We start from the raw sequence: 13,730 nt of genomic DNA, 5'->3' as shown, positions 1-13,730 counted from the left end.
AGCAAACCTTATTTCAATATTTCAGCTAGGCTTCAGAAAAGGCTTAGAGACCATAGATAATGTCATGATCTTAAACAAAATGTCACAAAAAGCCTTTTTAAAGGGACTTCAGTATATATTTGCTCTCAGCATGTGGGGGGCATTATTTGCTTTTTGCTGTTCACCCGAAGGTGAGGTATAAGAAAATGACATTACGCTGTCAACCCTAAATGGGGAAGGTGGTGTAAGGCCATGCTTATGATACCCCTTAGTCCATCTGGCTATCTGAGTAACATTTCTGTTTATGGAACGAACAGGGGCTCCGTTTATAGAAGCCTTACAGTTTGTGCATCTCTAAATGAGGTGGATCGACTGAGTTTGTCAGATACGGTACTCCATCATGTTTGTGATGGAGTACCCTGTCTGTCAAACTCTGAATTTGGCCCTCAGTCTGTTACACCTAGTTCTCCCCAACAGTTGGACAGGCTAGTCAACCTGTTAGCCACTTCTCTTCAAGCATCTTTTTCCAGGGCCATTCTATTGTGAAATCATTCAGAGTTTAAAGATAAAACATGTAGAAAGGAGCCTCTACCACACATATTTAAGTTTATTAGAGTGACACTCTGAAGTACATTTCATGGTTACTGAGTCTTCTAGAAGCTTGTAATGGCCCCCAAATATTCCCTACATCCTCAGATCGTGGCATCAAATGCTAGCCAATGTGACTATGGGGCTTGGTGTGGCCAGATCTCAACTGGAGAAACATGATCAAGAAAGGAGTTATCACTGTATATAGTTCTGTTTAGAGATTCGTGTAGGCTTCTTTGTGTTCTTCCGGTTCACAAAGGACAGGCCAAATTGTGCAGTCCGGCTTCGTACGGACAATCTTACTGCAGTCAGATATATATACCGTGTAGGTTTCACAAAATGTAAGCCTTTGACAGAGATAGCGGAAGCCTTTTCAGGATTTTGCCTAAATCATAGGAAATCAATGAGGATGCAGTACTTACCAGGCACCCCCAATTCAGTAGCAGATTGAGTCACCAGAAATAAGAAAGATTACAGCATTTGATGGCTTCTTCTACATGATTTTCTTGAGTTGAACCCTTGATGGGCTCCATTATCTATAAATCTGTTGGAGTTCCGTTACAATTCTCAGCTGGATAAGCTTTACAGTTGGAGACCAGATCTACAAATCTTAGTGTCTGATGCTTTTAATCAATATTGGTCACAAGACTGTCCCTATACTTTTAAGAAAGACATGGATGCAAATATTATCCCTTCTTTATCTGATATCGTAAGTTACCTTGTCCCCCTGTCCTCAATATATCTGTAGACAATAATGAATCCTTTCTTTTCTCTTCTAGTGTCAATTTCTACAAATCAGAAGGCCCCCTAAAGGTTGTTTTTTCCTATTGGGCTTTCTGTTATTATTCATCATTTTTTATGTTTTTTATATGGACTTTAGTTTGCTTCTGCATCAACAAAAGAGAAGGTTAATATATTCAGACTGTTTCACATGTATTAGGGTGTAAATCAATTGGTTACCTAGTTCTGTGTACAATATCAGGAATTACAGGAAATGACGTTTTCATATGCTTTTGGTAGTTGCTGTAGATAAAAAAAAAAGTAAGATTAGAGAATGCATAATATTCTCCTCTGTGTCTTTGTTAACTTAAGGGCTTTCCTTCACTACTCTAACTAGGAAAATTGGCAGTGCTAATCTTTTGTTGATGCTGACGATAAGGCCCTGGAGACAAAGCAGTTTAAATTGACCGGCTTATCTATGAACCTCAGGAAGAGATCATGTGTTGAGAAGTTTTCAAAGAACTGACCAACGAAAGACCTCGCCTTTGAATACAAAGCAAAGTAATTACCAACCTAAATGCAACACATAAGCGATACAGATGTTTGTCTTTTTTTTTTTTAAGTTTGAGTTTATTGAAAGAGAAAAAAGGGGGGGAGGGAAGGGGACATATTCAGCATGGTAAGCATACATAGAATAAGCAAATCAATTGAAGCATTCAATAAGAGCAAATATGACAAGCATGAAGGATACATGAACAAAACCCAAGTGTAATAATGAAAAAATATCATATAATACAGTAGAACATAATATCATAGCAAAAGGGAGCAATAAAACAAGAAAATCAAGGTGGCTTACGCACCTCGAGTGTTTCAGGGTTTGGAGAAGCGTGTACTGGAGCAGAGGAGGAGAGATAGGATACCAAAGGGAGCCAAATCAGGTCGCGTTTGACTGCTAGGGAAATGGGAGATACATAATTAGTATCTAGGCGATGATGGAAGCAAACTGCATTCCACCAAGAGTGATAGGAGATATTTGCAGCCTGTTTCCAATTGGAAGTAATTGTATGGAAAGCCACAGCAATTAAAAGGTCAAGTAATAGATAATGGGTAGGTGATTGTGGAAGTTCTGGTGACAGGGAACCTAGAAAAACTTGCACAGGGGAGAAGGGAATCTGAAAATGAAATATTTTTTGTATTTGCGTCCAGACCAGGTGCCAGAACGTGCAGATAGAAGGACATTCAAACAACATGTGTTTAAGATCTGCATCGGAACAGGGACAGGACCAGCAAATAGAGGATGCATCAAGTGAAAAACGGGATAAAGTGTGTGGAGTACATAAAGTTCTGGTATAAATAAAATATAAGGTTTGGGTAGTATTAGCGGCTCTAGAGGTTTTATGAAGCTTAGCCCATATTTTGTCCCAAAAAGGTAATGGCCAATCCTGAGAGAGATCTAATTCCCATGCAATCTCGATTTTAGATTTTATTCTATTGATGGAGTATCGAAAAGAATTATAAATAGCAGAGGCTGAAGGAGATAGTTCAAATAATGAAAGGGTAGCTTTGCGATCCAGAGGAATAACTGCAGATGGGGCTAAGGAACGGAGATATGAGATCAGAACTGGGAGAAGGGCATTGTATTGTGATCGAGCAGAGGAGGGCAATGAGAAAGAGGATTTAAGTTCTTGAAATGAGAGAGGGATACCCTGGGAAATTAGTTGAGATATCCAACACAAACCCTTAGAGTACCACGTCTTCCAAAATATAGTGCGATTGCGTATTTTGAAGAGAGAGTTATGCCATATCGGTTGTTCGTTAAGGGAAAGGAGGGACGGATAAGATGATGATATATAAGGAAGAAGGAGAGTACGGGAGTAAGAAATAACAGGTGTGCGAAAGCGGACCAAAGGAGACGTGAAGGATAAGAACTCGGGAAAGGTAAAAGGGGAAAGAAAGGAAAGTTCCATACTTAACCAGACGGGTGGATAATGCGGAAGGTCAGAAGAGAACCAACGGATCGATTGTTTCAATGAAAAAGCTCGATGATACTCTCTGTAATCCGGAAAACGCACACCAGACTGGGTCTTATCCTTGCGCAGTGAAGCCAAAGCTATCCGAGAGCGTTTACCATTCCATAAGAATTTCAGCAATAAGGAATCAATCCGTCTAAAGAAGGAAGCTGGAATATGTATTGGGAGCATGGAAGTGGTATATAGAAGAAGAGGCGATAACATCATTTTTATAGAATTGAGCCGACCCCACCAGGATAGAAAGAGCGGGTTCCAGCGTTGGATAGCCATGTCCATTTTCTTAAAGATATATTCAAAGTTGAATTTGATCGTATCAGATAAGAGAGGGGCGAACCAAACCCCCAAGTACTTAATCTTAGAAGGCTGCCATGAGAAGCCCGTTTGGGAAAAAAGATGCTTTTGACAAATAAGGTTTAGAGGTAGAATCTCGCACTTATCAGCATTGAGGCGATAGCCAGAGACCGCGGAGAAGGAAGACACCTGTTGGAGAAAGGAGGGAATAGAGGAAATAGGATCAGAGCAGTAGAAAAGAATATCATCAGCATAGACCGATAGTTTAACCTGACGTGAACCAAATTTAAAACCAGAGATACTGCTGTCTAGACGAATTTTGGTAAGAAAGGGTTCCAGGGCTAAAACAAAAAGTAGGGGGGATAAAGGACAGCCTTGTCGTACTCCCCTGTGTAATGAGAAGTAATCCGAGGTCATTCCATTAACAAAAATGGAAGCCTGAGGATTAGAATAGAGTAAAGAAATAATAGAGATAAATTTGGAAGAAAAGCCGATCCAACGCAAGGCCTGAAACATAAAGTCCCATCCAATCCTGTCAAAGGCTTTTTCCGCGTCTAAAGAAATAGCCGCGAAAGGAAGTGACAGAGAGGAAGCCTTGCTAAGAATATTAAGGAAAACACGGGAGTTGTCAGATGAGAGGCGGCCTTTGACAAAACCTGATTGCTCAGGACCAATGAGGTCGGGTAAAAGGGGATCCATACGTAGTGCCAAAAGTTTTGCCAGAATTTTGTAATCTGTATTGACCAGGGAAATTGGTCTATAATTTTTGCATAACGAGTGGTCCTTGTCTTCTTTGGGAATTAGACAGATTAAAGCCTGTTGGAAAGTACCGCTGGAAGAACCCGCTGTGAGGAAGGTTTGGAATAAGAGTAATAGTTTAGGGAGAAGTAAAGAGGCGAAATGGCTGTAAAATTCAGTAGTGAAACCATCAGGACCCGGAGATTTACCGTGCCGCAATTTAGAAACGGCAAGAGAGATTTCAGAAAGCGTAATGTCTCGTTCTAAGGCAGAGAAATCAACATGAGAGGCCGGGGGAGAGGGAAGTGAATGAAAATATGAAAGAAGATCCGTATTTCCCGGGATGTGTTCGGGGGTATAAAGATTGTCATAAAATTTAACAAACTCAGAGAGGATGTCTTTATCCTTAAAGCAAGAGGTCCCCGTAGAAGTCTTAATGGACTCAATCTTTGAACGCTCCTTCCTTATCTTTAAGTAATTGGCCAAAAGTTTCCCCATTTTGTTTTTACCTCCATAGTATCTGGAATTATATTTTAACAAAAGGTTAGAGGCAGCATCAGTTGTAAACCTATTGAAGGAGAATTTCGCATCAATAAGTTTTTTAAGAGAGGTCTCAGACTGAGAAGCATGGTAGTCAAGCTCCAAAGATTTAATATTGGCTAAGATGTGATTGGACTTGATTTCTTGAAGTTTCTTTCGTCGGGCTACAAAGTTAATAATAAAACCCCTAGAGGCCGCTTTAAAAGAATCCCAAATAGTAACAAAAGAGGAATCAGGAGTATGATTGAGAAGGAAAAATTCATTGGCAAAGGCAGTGAATTCAGAACAAAAAGTAGGTTCCAAAAGCAAAGCATTGTTGAAACGCCATCTGCCAGAGTGGGGCGAAAAAGGGAGTAAGTCAAGGTCTACATGAATTGGGGCATGGTCCGAGATTAGGATAGAACCGATATCAGAACGTATAGCGTGCTGGGATAAGGACTTACTAAGAAAAATATGGTCAATGCGGGACTGCGAATGATGTGGAGGAGAGTAAAAACTATATTCTCTAAGATCAGGATTACACAGTCTCCAAATATCCACCAAAGCATTATTTTGAAAAGTGTTAACAAATTGAGAGTGCATCTTAGAGGGGACAAATTTAACATTGGAGTGGCGGTCAAGAAAGGGGTCAACAACTTGATTACAATCTCCCCCGAGAAGTATATAGTCCTCAGAAAGGGAGGACAGCTTAGTTGAGATAGAGGGCCAAAATGTTCTATCAATTCCAGTTGGGGCATACACATTAAAAAGGGTGATAGGAATATTATCTATAAGCAGTGTAACAATAACCCATCGACCATCAACATCGTATTCATGAGAAATTGAAGAAACATTCAACTTTTTATGTAATAAAATCACAACACCATTTTTCTTAGAAACTGTGGGGGAGCAAAAAACATGACCCACCCAACAACGCTTGAGTTTCAAAGCCTCCGATTCAGAGAGATGTGACTCCTGAAGGAGGGCAACATCAGATTTAAGTCTTGCTAAATGGGATAAAACCCTTTGCCTTTTAATGGGATTGTTTAAACCCTTAACATTCCATGATGTAACCCGGAATGGAAAAGCAAAGAGAGACAGCTAACAGCAACATGCTTGTTATTGCATAAAACCTAACTTGAAAAAACTGAGAAAGTTTAAACGAAGTGATGAAGGGGAGAGGACGAAAGGAGAAAAAGCGAAAAGGAAAAAAGGGAAGGGAGAGAAAAGAAAAAATCATTGTGAGAGTGGTACTGAGTTCAAGAAAAAGAAGGAACAAGGAGGGGTAGAAGGAGGAAAGGGAAAGCGAAAAAAGAGAGGAAAGAGAAAAAGGTAAGAGATCAGTTGTAGGAAAAAGGACAGAGACAAAAACCAACAAAAAGACAGTACACGTTCGAAACGAACGACTGAAAAACATACTTACGGAACGAAAAACTCAAGAACGAGGATGGGGCGATGGCACCGGGAGACAGCGACGACAATCTCCAAAACAGACAAACAGACCTCAAATACCATGACTTCAAAAACGCACTGTATAAAAACAACAAGGGATATCAGGATAGGAGGAAGGAGATGTCTGTAAAAAAAAACAAAAAAAAAAAAACACAAAAGAGATATGCAATTAAAGGGAAAGACGTGTCACAGGGAAATAAGAGAACACAAACTACAATTAAACTATACTACACTACCCAACACTACAGAGGGGATACATGAGAGTGAAACGGCTGACGGAAGAGGAGACAATCAGGGAACTACAACATAAGCGTTAGTGGAGAGACAACAGAAACATAATACAACAGGTTTCAGTAAGGAGAAGCAGGACTTGTCAACCAGGTCTGGATACATCCATGACATCTGGACCATGTCGTTGGAGAAACGCCTGTAAGTCCGCAGGGTCTTCATACGTAGTTGTTTTGTCCTTATAGGTGACCTTGAAGAGACACGGATGTAGTAGTCCATATCTGGCATTTAGGGCTCGTAATTGAGGCCGCATGTCCAAAAACTTCTTCCTACGATCTGCAGTAGCCTTGGAGACATCTTGTGAGAGATAGAGGCGATGACCTTCCCACATAATTTGCTTCTTGAGTTTGGCGGCTGAAAGGACCTGTAAGAGGTCGGTAAATTGTAGGAACAACATGATGACACCTCTGGGTTTACTAGCGACCTTCGGGCCTAGGCGATGAGCTCTTTGAATATTAACAGAGGTTAAGGTCGGAGCATCTAAGATCTTGGCCAGAAAGGATTGGAAAAAGACGGTAGGGTTTGACCCTTCTGTAAGTTCTGGAAGACCATATAGGCGTAGGTTATTCCTACGATTCCTGTTTTCCAAATCCTCCGTCTGGCGTTTAAGTAGAAGTATCTCCTTCTCCATTGACGGAATGTGGGAACAAGAGGCTTGCAAAGAGTCTGTATAGGTTTCTAAGGTCTGAACACGTGACTCCAAAGATGACCATTTTTCTTGCATGGCTTGCATGTTCTTTGTGGTAGCCTCCATAAAGGGTTTGAAAGCTCGGAGCTCTTCCAAAATAAGATCCATGGAAGCGGATGAGGAGTTACTCTCTGGGGATGGTGGGTCCTTCTTCAAGCGCTTAGAGGAAGCTAGAGAGGATGACAGCTTTCCCTTGTTGCGCGCCTTTGGAATGGCTCCTCGTGTTGGATCTGTTTTTGGTGTCGTGACATCCACCATGTCTCGAGGAGGAGAATCTGAGTCGGAGTCCACAGGTAATTGAGAAGTAGTAGCCAGCTTTAAATTGCGGAGTTTCCCCATGAAAATTTGTGTAGAATCGACGATTATTGTCTCGGGGAGCGGCAAACGGAATTTCTGGAGATACAGGAAACGTCCGCAGAGCAATCCTGTGTTTAGTCACAAATCAAGAAGCCTGTGAATGTAAGTTATCGTGCCGTTTCCGGGAACTTACTTTGACGCAGCTGCTCTCAATGGGTATTGATCACGATCTCTCAACAGTGGACTGAAATAGTAACACGGGTAACAAATACAAATGTCATCTTCTGCAAGGCCAACTACATTCATAGTAACATTCCTTCAGGTAGCGTTGAAAGTCAAGAAGTGCGCACCATATATCCAGAAAAAAAATAAATAAATAAATTCCTTCAGTCTACTCACACCGTCTGTTGCTGCTTCTTCTCCCCTTTGCGGTATTCACAGAGTAAACTACGAATCATTTAAGATTGGGAGGTAGACTGAGAATTGCGAGAGGTCCATGAGGTTAATTGTTTCAAAATACTAGTACTAATTAAGGAGTAGATGCATTTGGATATAAAAGACGCACTACAAAAATGAGGAGCGATATGTTAAATAGAGATTAATGAAGTAAATAGCGCGCCAAAGTGATAAGCTCATTTAATATACTCCTTATTATATAGGTAGAATATATGAAGCAAAATAGTCTGCTGTGGTAGCCTCACAGCGGCAATAAAGCGCACCTTCCCGGCAAAAGGAACAAAGTGAAATAATCCACAGAGATCAAGAGGTTCCTTATTATTAAAATAATGTCTTTACATGATGAGGCAGTTGGACACTAGATGGCAGCATATAGCCATTGAGCAGAGAAAAAACGGTCCGAAGTTATGTTCCTGAAGGCTTGTATAAACAAAAAAGCTACACGGGGAAAACAATGACAGTCTTATGAGGAGAACTTGAAGCATATCATTGTGGCAGCGAGCGGGAGATCCAGTCAGCTAATAAATATGCCTGCGGTATGTGGAAAGCTTCTTAAATACGAAGCGCGGCAAAATTCCTCACAGCGCGCAGTTTGAAATGGCGGCCGTTACTGACGGAGCCGCTCCGATAGACGAAAGGGGAAAGCGGCACTTACACTGTGTGTCCGTTGTCAGTAAACACCTCATTTAGTGCAGCACCCCTTTCGCCAGATGAGACGCGTAGCCATAGGTCTGTGTAGGCGGCCAGCGCCGCGTCAGGTCCGTCGTTCTCTCCCGTAACCAGGGAGAGCTAGGGAGCGCCGGCCATCTTCTGCGGGCGCAAGCCACGCCCCAGATGTTTGTCTTTTTAAAATGAAACAAACTCCTTTTGTCCCCTAAAGGGTACATACAAATTATACTGTGTCGAATATAAAATTACATGCATTATTGAATATATCTCAAGATGCCTGTTGCTTGTTTTCACCTTACTTTGCAAAAACAATTTCCCAAGTAAATATGGAGGTTCCAATATTGGCCGTGATGATTGTTTTTCTTACTATTTTCCTTATCCCCACAGCTCAGTAAAATGTACGGGCCAGTCTTTACGCTGTACTTTGGCTCTCAACCAGTGCTCGTGCTATGCGGGTATGAGGCGGTAAAAGAAGCACTTGTGGATCAAGGTGATGATTTCAGTGGACGAGGATACTTTCCAGTAATCCATATGGTCACCAAAGGATATGGTAAATAATTCTACTTTATCTTCATCCAAGCAGAAAATATAGGATCATGCTGCTCTGCACCCCACCATGAAGCTATAAACAATTTAGAGATCACGGTCCACCGCTCAAATGTCTTAAGTTTTGGATTACATGCTATTCTGGGTACTTTATAATGCATTTTTTACTTATGTATTCACTTATTTTTGTAGTTATTTTCTGTAGCATATAAAATAAATTCATTTTAGAGAACATGATTACACTATGTATGTTAAAAAGGATTAATCGGTTCTGGACCATACATAAGGGTTATAAATAAGGCAGAGAGAGAGAGAAAAGAAACAAGACACATTGTCTATAAAACTCTAGAATGTACAGTGGTTTAATTAAACATAAAGGCATGAACAGATCTTGAAATTAGTGGATCCAGTATCTTACATGGCACAAGTATAGCCCTACATATTCAGATCTGCATGGTCCTAGTTTGATATGTGCAAATGAGAGTCAGTTGACTTTAATCATTGAAGGCTGCAGATCTGAAATATGTGGGTGAATGGACTTGAGTAGAATCTTTAAAAATTGTTTCCAGCGGGAGATTTGCCTGGACACATTGTGAGATATTTCAATGTTGGAATAATGCATGGAAACTGCAGCATGCAGGGGCCATGTTTAACTTTGAATAGCAACCATTATGTTTGTATTATATCAGGTTAAACTAAAGGTCTTCGGTGTGTATGAGAATTTGCTAATAGCAGGAAGGGTTAATTTGATTGTTCATAAGCTGATATCATGAAGTCAGCCGGTGGTTCCAGGAAGCATCTTTAAACCCATTCATTAAAACCACAAGTCAGGGTAATCAAGATAGACACAGTTTGATGTTGAACGAACCAAGTGAAATAGCATGCATTATATGGAGGGGAGCCTCGCACTTATGGGAACCAAACTCGATGGGTCATAGTTTTCAGAACTTTATAGAGTTAAATATCATTAAGTGGTATCATTAAACTGTTATGGCCTCCCCAAGGCCTGATGATTGACTCCAACTAAATGGTGGCATCAATGAAATAAATCATGATCAGAAGAGGTCTAGAGATAGGATTGGACATTTTCCTAATGGTGACTGGTCAAGGTTGTAGCCTAGTCTGTGCTATGATTGCATTTCCTGGTCCAGGTGGCCAGATGTACAGCTAACCTGGTACAATATACAAACAAGAAGACTTGAAGTCTGCCCGACACAACAGGCAAAATGTATTGTTGCTGCATTATTTACAACTGTCATATTCTTAGCTTTTCCTGTCTTCTCTTCAGGTGTTGTAGTGAGCAATGGAGAGCGCTGGAAGCAACTTCGACGATTCTCTCTCATGACCTTAAGAAATTTTGGAATGGGAAAGAGGAGCATCGAGCAACGGATCCAAGAGGAGGTCCAGTTTTTGGTGGAAGAGTTCAGAAAAATGAAAGGTACTCTAGCTGCCACACTGAGTAATATTTTTCCTAATTTGACCATTCTCTCTGTCTGCATCTATCTCTCTCTTTCACACACATACACAAACACACACACACACTTACTCACTCACTCACTCAGGACACAACCTAGAATCCAACAAAGGGAACTAGTCTTTTGGCACAGATTAGGAAGGAGTTAGAGGAAAGCAGGACAAGGAGTCTCCAAAGACATGGCTACTCCTTCACTGCCTTCAACAAGTGGGTTTCTACAATTCCACAATCAAAATAGGCACACTATGTTGCCTGTTTTTTAGAATACCAATGGATTATTTGAATGTCATACATTTTCTGGGCTGACTGACAGGTAATGCAGAGATGCTGCATTAGTAGTTTATACGTTCAAAAAGCCTTTCAGAAACTATGGTGGTAAGTGTGGTTTTTGAAGTGGTGAATGTGACTTTGATGTTTATGTGATTCAACATTTTGACAAAATACTTATGGTTTCCCGAAATAATACTTGTGTAACAAAACAACATAACACCCTTTTCCTTGGCCAAATTTTTATCAAAATTGGAAATTATACTGTCTGTCGGTGTATAAAAGGATTTTCTTTACATCAGTTTCCATAATGCATAAAAGCTACATTCAAGGAGACTCTAGAAAAATTGTGACATATACATGACAAATTGTATTGAAATACGGTCCATTTGTTTAAAGATCTCAAAATTTGGGGTCATATGTACAAATAATAGGAATTGTGATGTCCTAATTACGAATTTGTTAGGAAATTGCGATTCCTGATGTAGGAAAACGTACAAACTTCAGAAAGCGATTCCTATTCAGGTCGCAAATAGACCTACCTCTTGAATATTTATGAGGCATGTCACAATTTGTGACCCATTAGGAATTGCAGCCATCACAGGGATGGTGGCCTGCTGGGGTCAACAGACCACCATGTCTCTGATCGCTTTTTAATAAAGCAATTTTTTTAATACAGCTCTTTTTTCTCAAAGGTAAATGGAATGTGTTAGGACTGCAATTCAGTATTTGGAAGCAACGCCCTAAACATGCAAACCAAAATTGCGCTTTGGTAACATGTTACAGAATCACAGTTTGTGTATTGTATGTATGAAAAAGCTTTTTGTTCAGTTGGAAATAGCCTGATTCTAGGATTTGCTATTGCACATATGGACCGCAGATTCAAGATCTTTTATAGTGTGAGGCACTCGTATTTGGAATGCTCTCCCTGCAGAGATCCATGGTAAGCAAATCTATTAAAATGTATAAAATACCAGATGACTTGAATCGTTTCTCAGTAATTTGCACTCTTTTCTTGTCTGGGTATGACCTGTTCAGTAAATGGGTATCTGGTGCATAACAGTGACCTAAGGTTTCAGTTGAACTTTGTAAATTGATAGCCTCCCAGACAACACAAGTTTAAACCCCCCCCCCCCCCAAAAAAAAACACAGACCTCTCTTCAACTTCACTGATACACTCAGTGTGGTATAGAATGTATGTCTCATAACCAGCACACTCCTAAGACAACATACTTGAGCTTGTCTTCTCAACATCACCAGTAGCCGAGGGCAGAAGTCTTCAAATTGTGGGGTGCGCCTCTGTGGGGCGGGGGGTATAGAAACACCTCTGGGGGGCATGTGCTCCACAGAAAGATTTCCCCTTTACATTGTTCATTCTGACGTCAGAAGTATGTTTACTTCCGTTTCTTTTACAGAATCATGACCATCGCAAACGGGACTCTCTCTGATTGGAGGCAGCAGTGAGAGTACCCAATCACTGTGTGGAAGCTCAACTCTGACATTCCTCCAATCAGCAACATAGAGGCAGGAATTGTCACTTAGCTTATTTCTTCCTTTGGTACACGTAAGACACATAGGCACAGACAAAAAGTGTGCTTATATGTAGAAATACAGGCATAACGGGGAAAAGCAAAGATTATCCATTTAGAAGAAACCTGCACTCACCTACATCTACCTCTGTTCCATCGCTACCTGTATTGGGTATGGAGTAAAAAAGCATATGGGACAATTCAAGAGGGCTAAAATTACCCACATTTGCAATGGAGACCCCATAAAGAAAACATCATCCTTTCTGATTGATGCCAGATTTTTCCCGAAACTAGGTGGTGCTTCATGCTAGCCTTTTGACCAACATGGCTGAAGATCACACAGCGCAGGCACAAGGATGCAGCGATTCTTTGCTCGCATGTAGTGCTGAGTGCATGGACATCTTCATTGGCAACAGCTCTTCCTAATGTAGTAACTTTATCTTGGACACAGGTGAAAGCACTTCATCATTGACAATATAAGAAGTCCTTCACAACTGAGTATCCTTACTATACGGGAAAAGCTTCTGACTCTTCGCCCTGTCAATTAAAGTTTTTATTTCCTGCTTCTTTCCTTCAATCTCCTCCTTGTCAGTTTTCTTTTCAACTCTAGTGGTTATTCTCCTTAATTAATGCCAGAACTCTGTCACTTCCTTCAGCCATCACCTATTAAGCAGCCTGCTCAAAGACAAGTGCCTTCCCGCTGACCTTCCATCTGGCAGATCAGATGTATCTTCAGTGGTCATCCTGTGTATGTTCTACCGCTAGATACAGCTTAAGGCTGCATCTTCCTCCATGTCTTTGCAGCTTCCTAGGTTTCTCTCTAGTTATAGAAAGTTCTACAAAACAAGCCCATTCATATCTGTCTCTATGGCCTGACATTTTGCAGCCAGCCTCTTTCTGTATTTCCCGTGCATGTACCCTGTTTTTACTCCCCAGGTTTGTAGTCCGGATGCCATAGATTTCATGTTTGGGAAATACAAAACAGGATACAGATTTCACAGGGCAAACTTGTGCCTGTAGAGCTTTACTTGTGCTGGTACTTTAAAGCCAGACCTATTGATGTTGCCTATGCTTAAAGTCTGAAGGGTTAGGGCTTTTGTGGAGGTTACACACTTTGATACTTTCCCCGTGGTCAGGGAGGGTGTAGAACAGTAAGTGTCACATATTTAAAGACATAAGGATGGTGATAGACCAACTGA

General features: G+C 40.8%; 1 protein-coding gene across 1 annotated transcript in view; it reads left to right on the top strand.

The window, feature by feature from the left end:
- Positions 1-13,730, top strand: part of LOC146798118 (cytochrome P450 2C11-like) — a 359,895-nt gene that overhangs the window by 24,760 nt on the left and 321,405 nt on the right. Inside the window, exons 2-3 of the mRNA XM_085625339.1 lie at positions 9,103-9,265; positions 10,550-10,699. Of these exons, the coding sequence (XP_085481465.1) occupies positions 9,103-9,265; positions 10,550-10,699 (313 nt within the window). The remainder of the gene's footprint in view (positions 1-9,102; positions 9,266-10,549; positions 10,700-13,730) is intronic.

The sequence above is a fragment of the Triturus cristatus genome, chromosome 9, assembly GCF_964204655.1.
Source record: "Triturus cristatus chromosome 9, aTriCri1.1, whole genome shotgun sequence".
Lineage (NCBI taxonomy): Eukaryota > Metazoa > Chordata > Amphibia > Caudata > Salamandridae > Triturus > Triturus cristatus.
The sequence above is the reverse complement of the archived record's forward strand: the minus strand, read 5'-3'. Positions and strand labels throughout refer to the sequence as shown.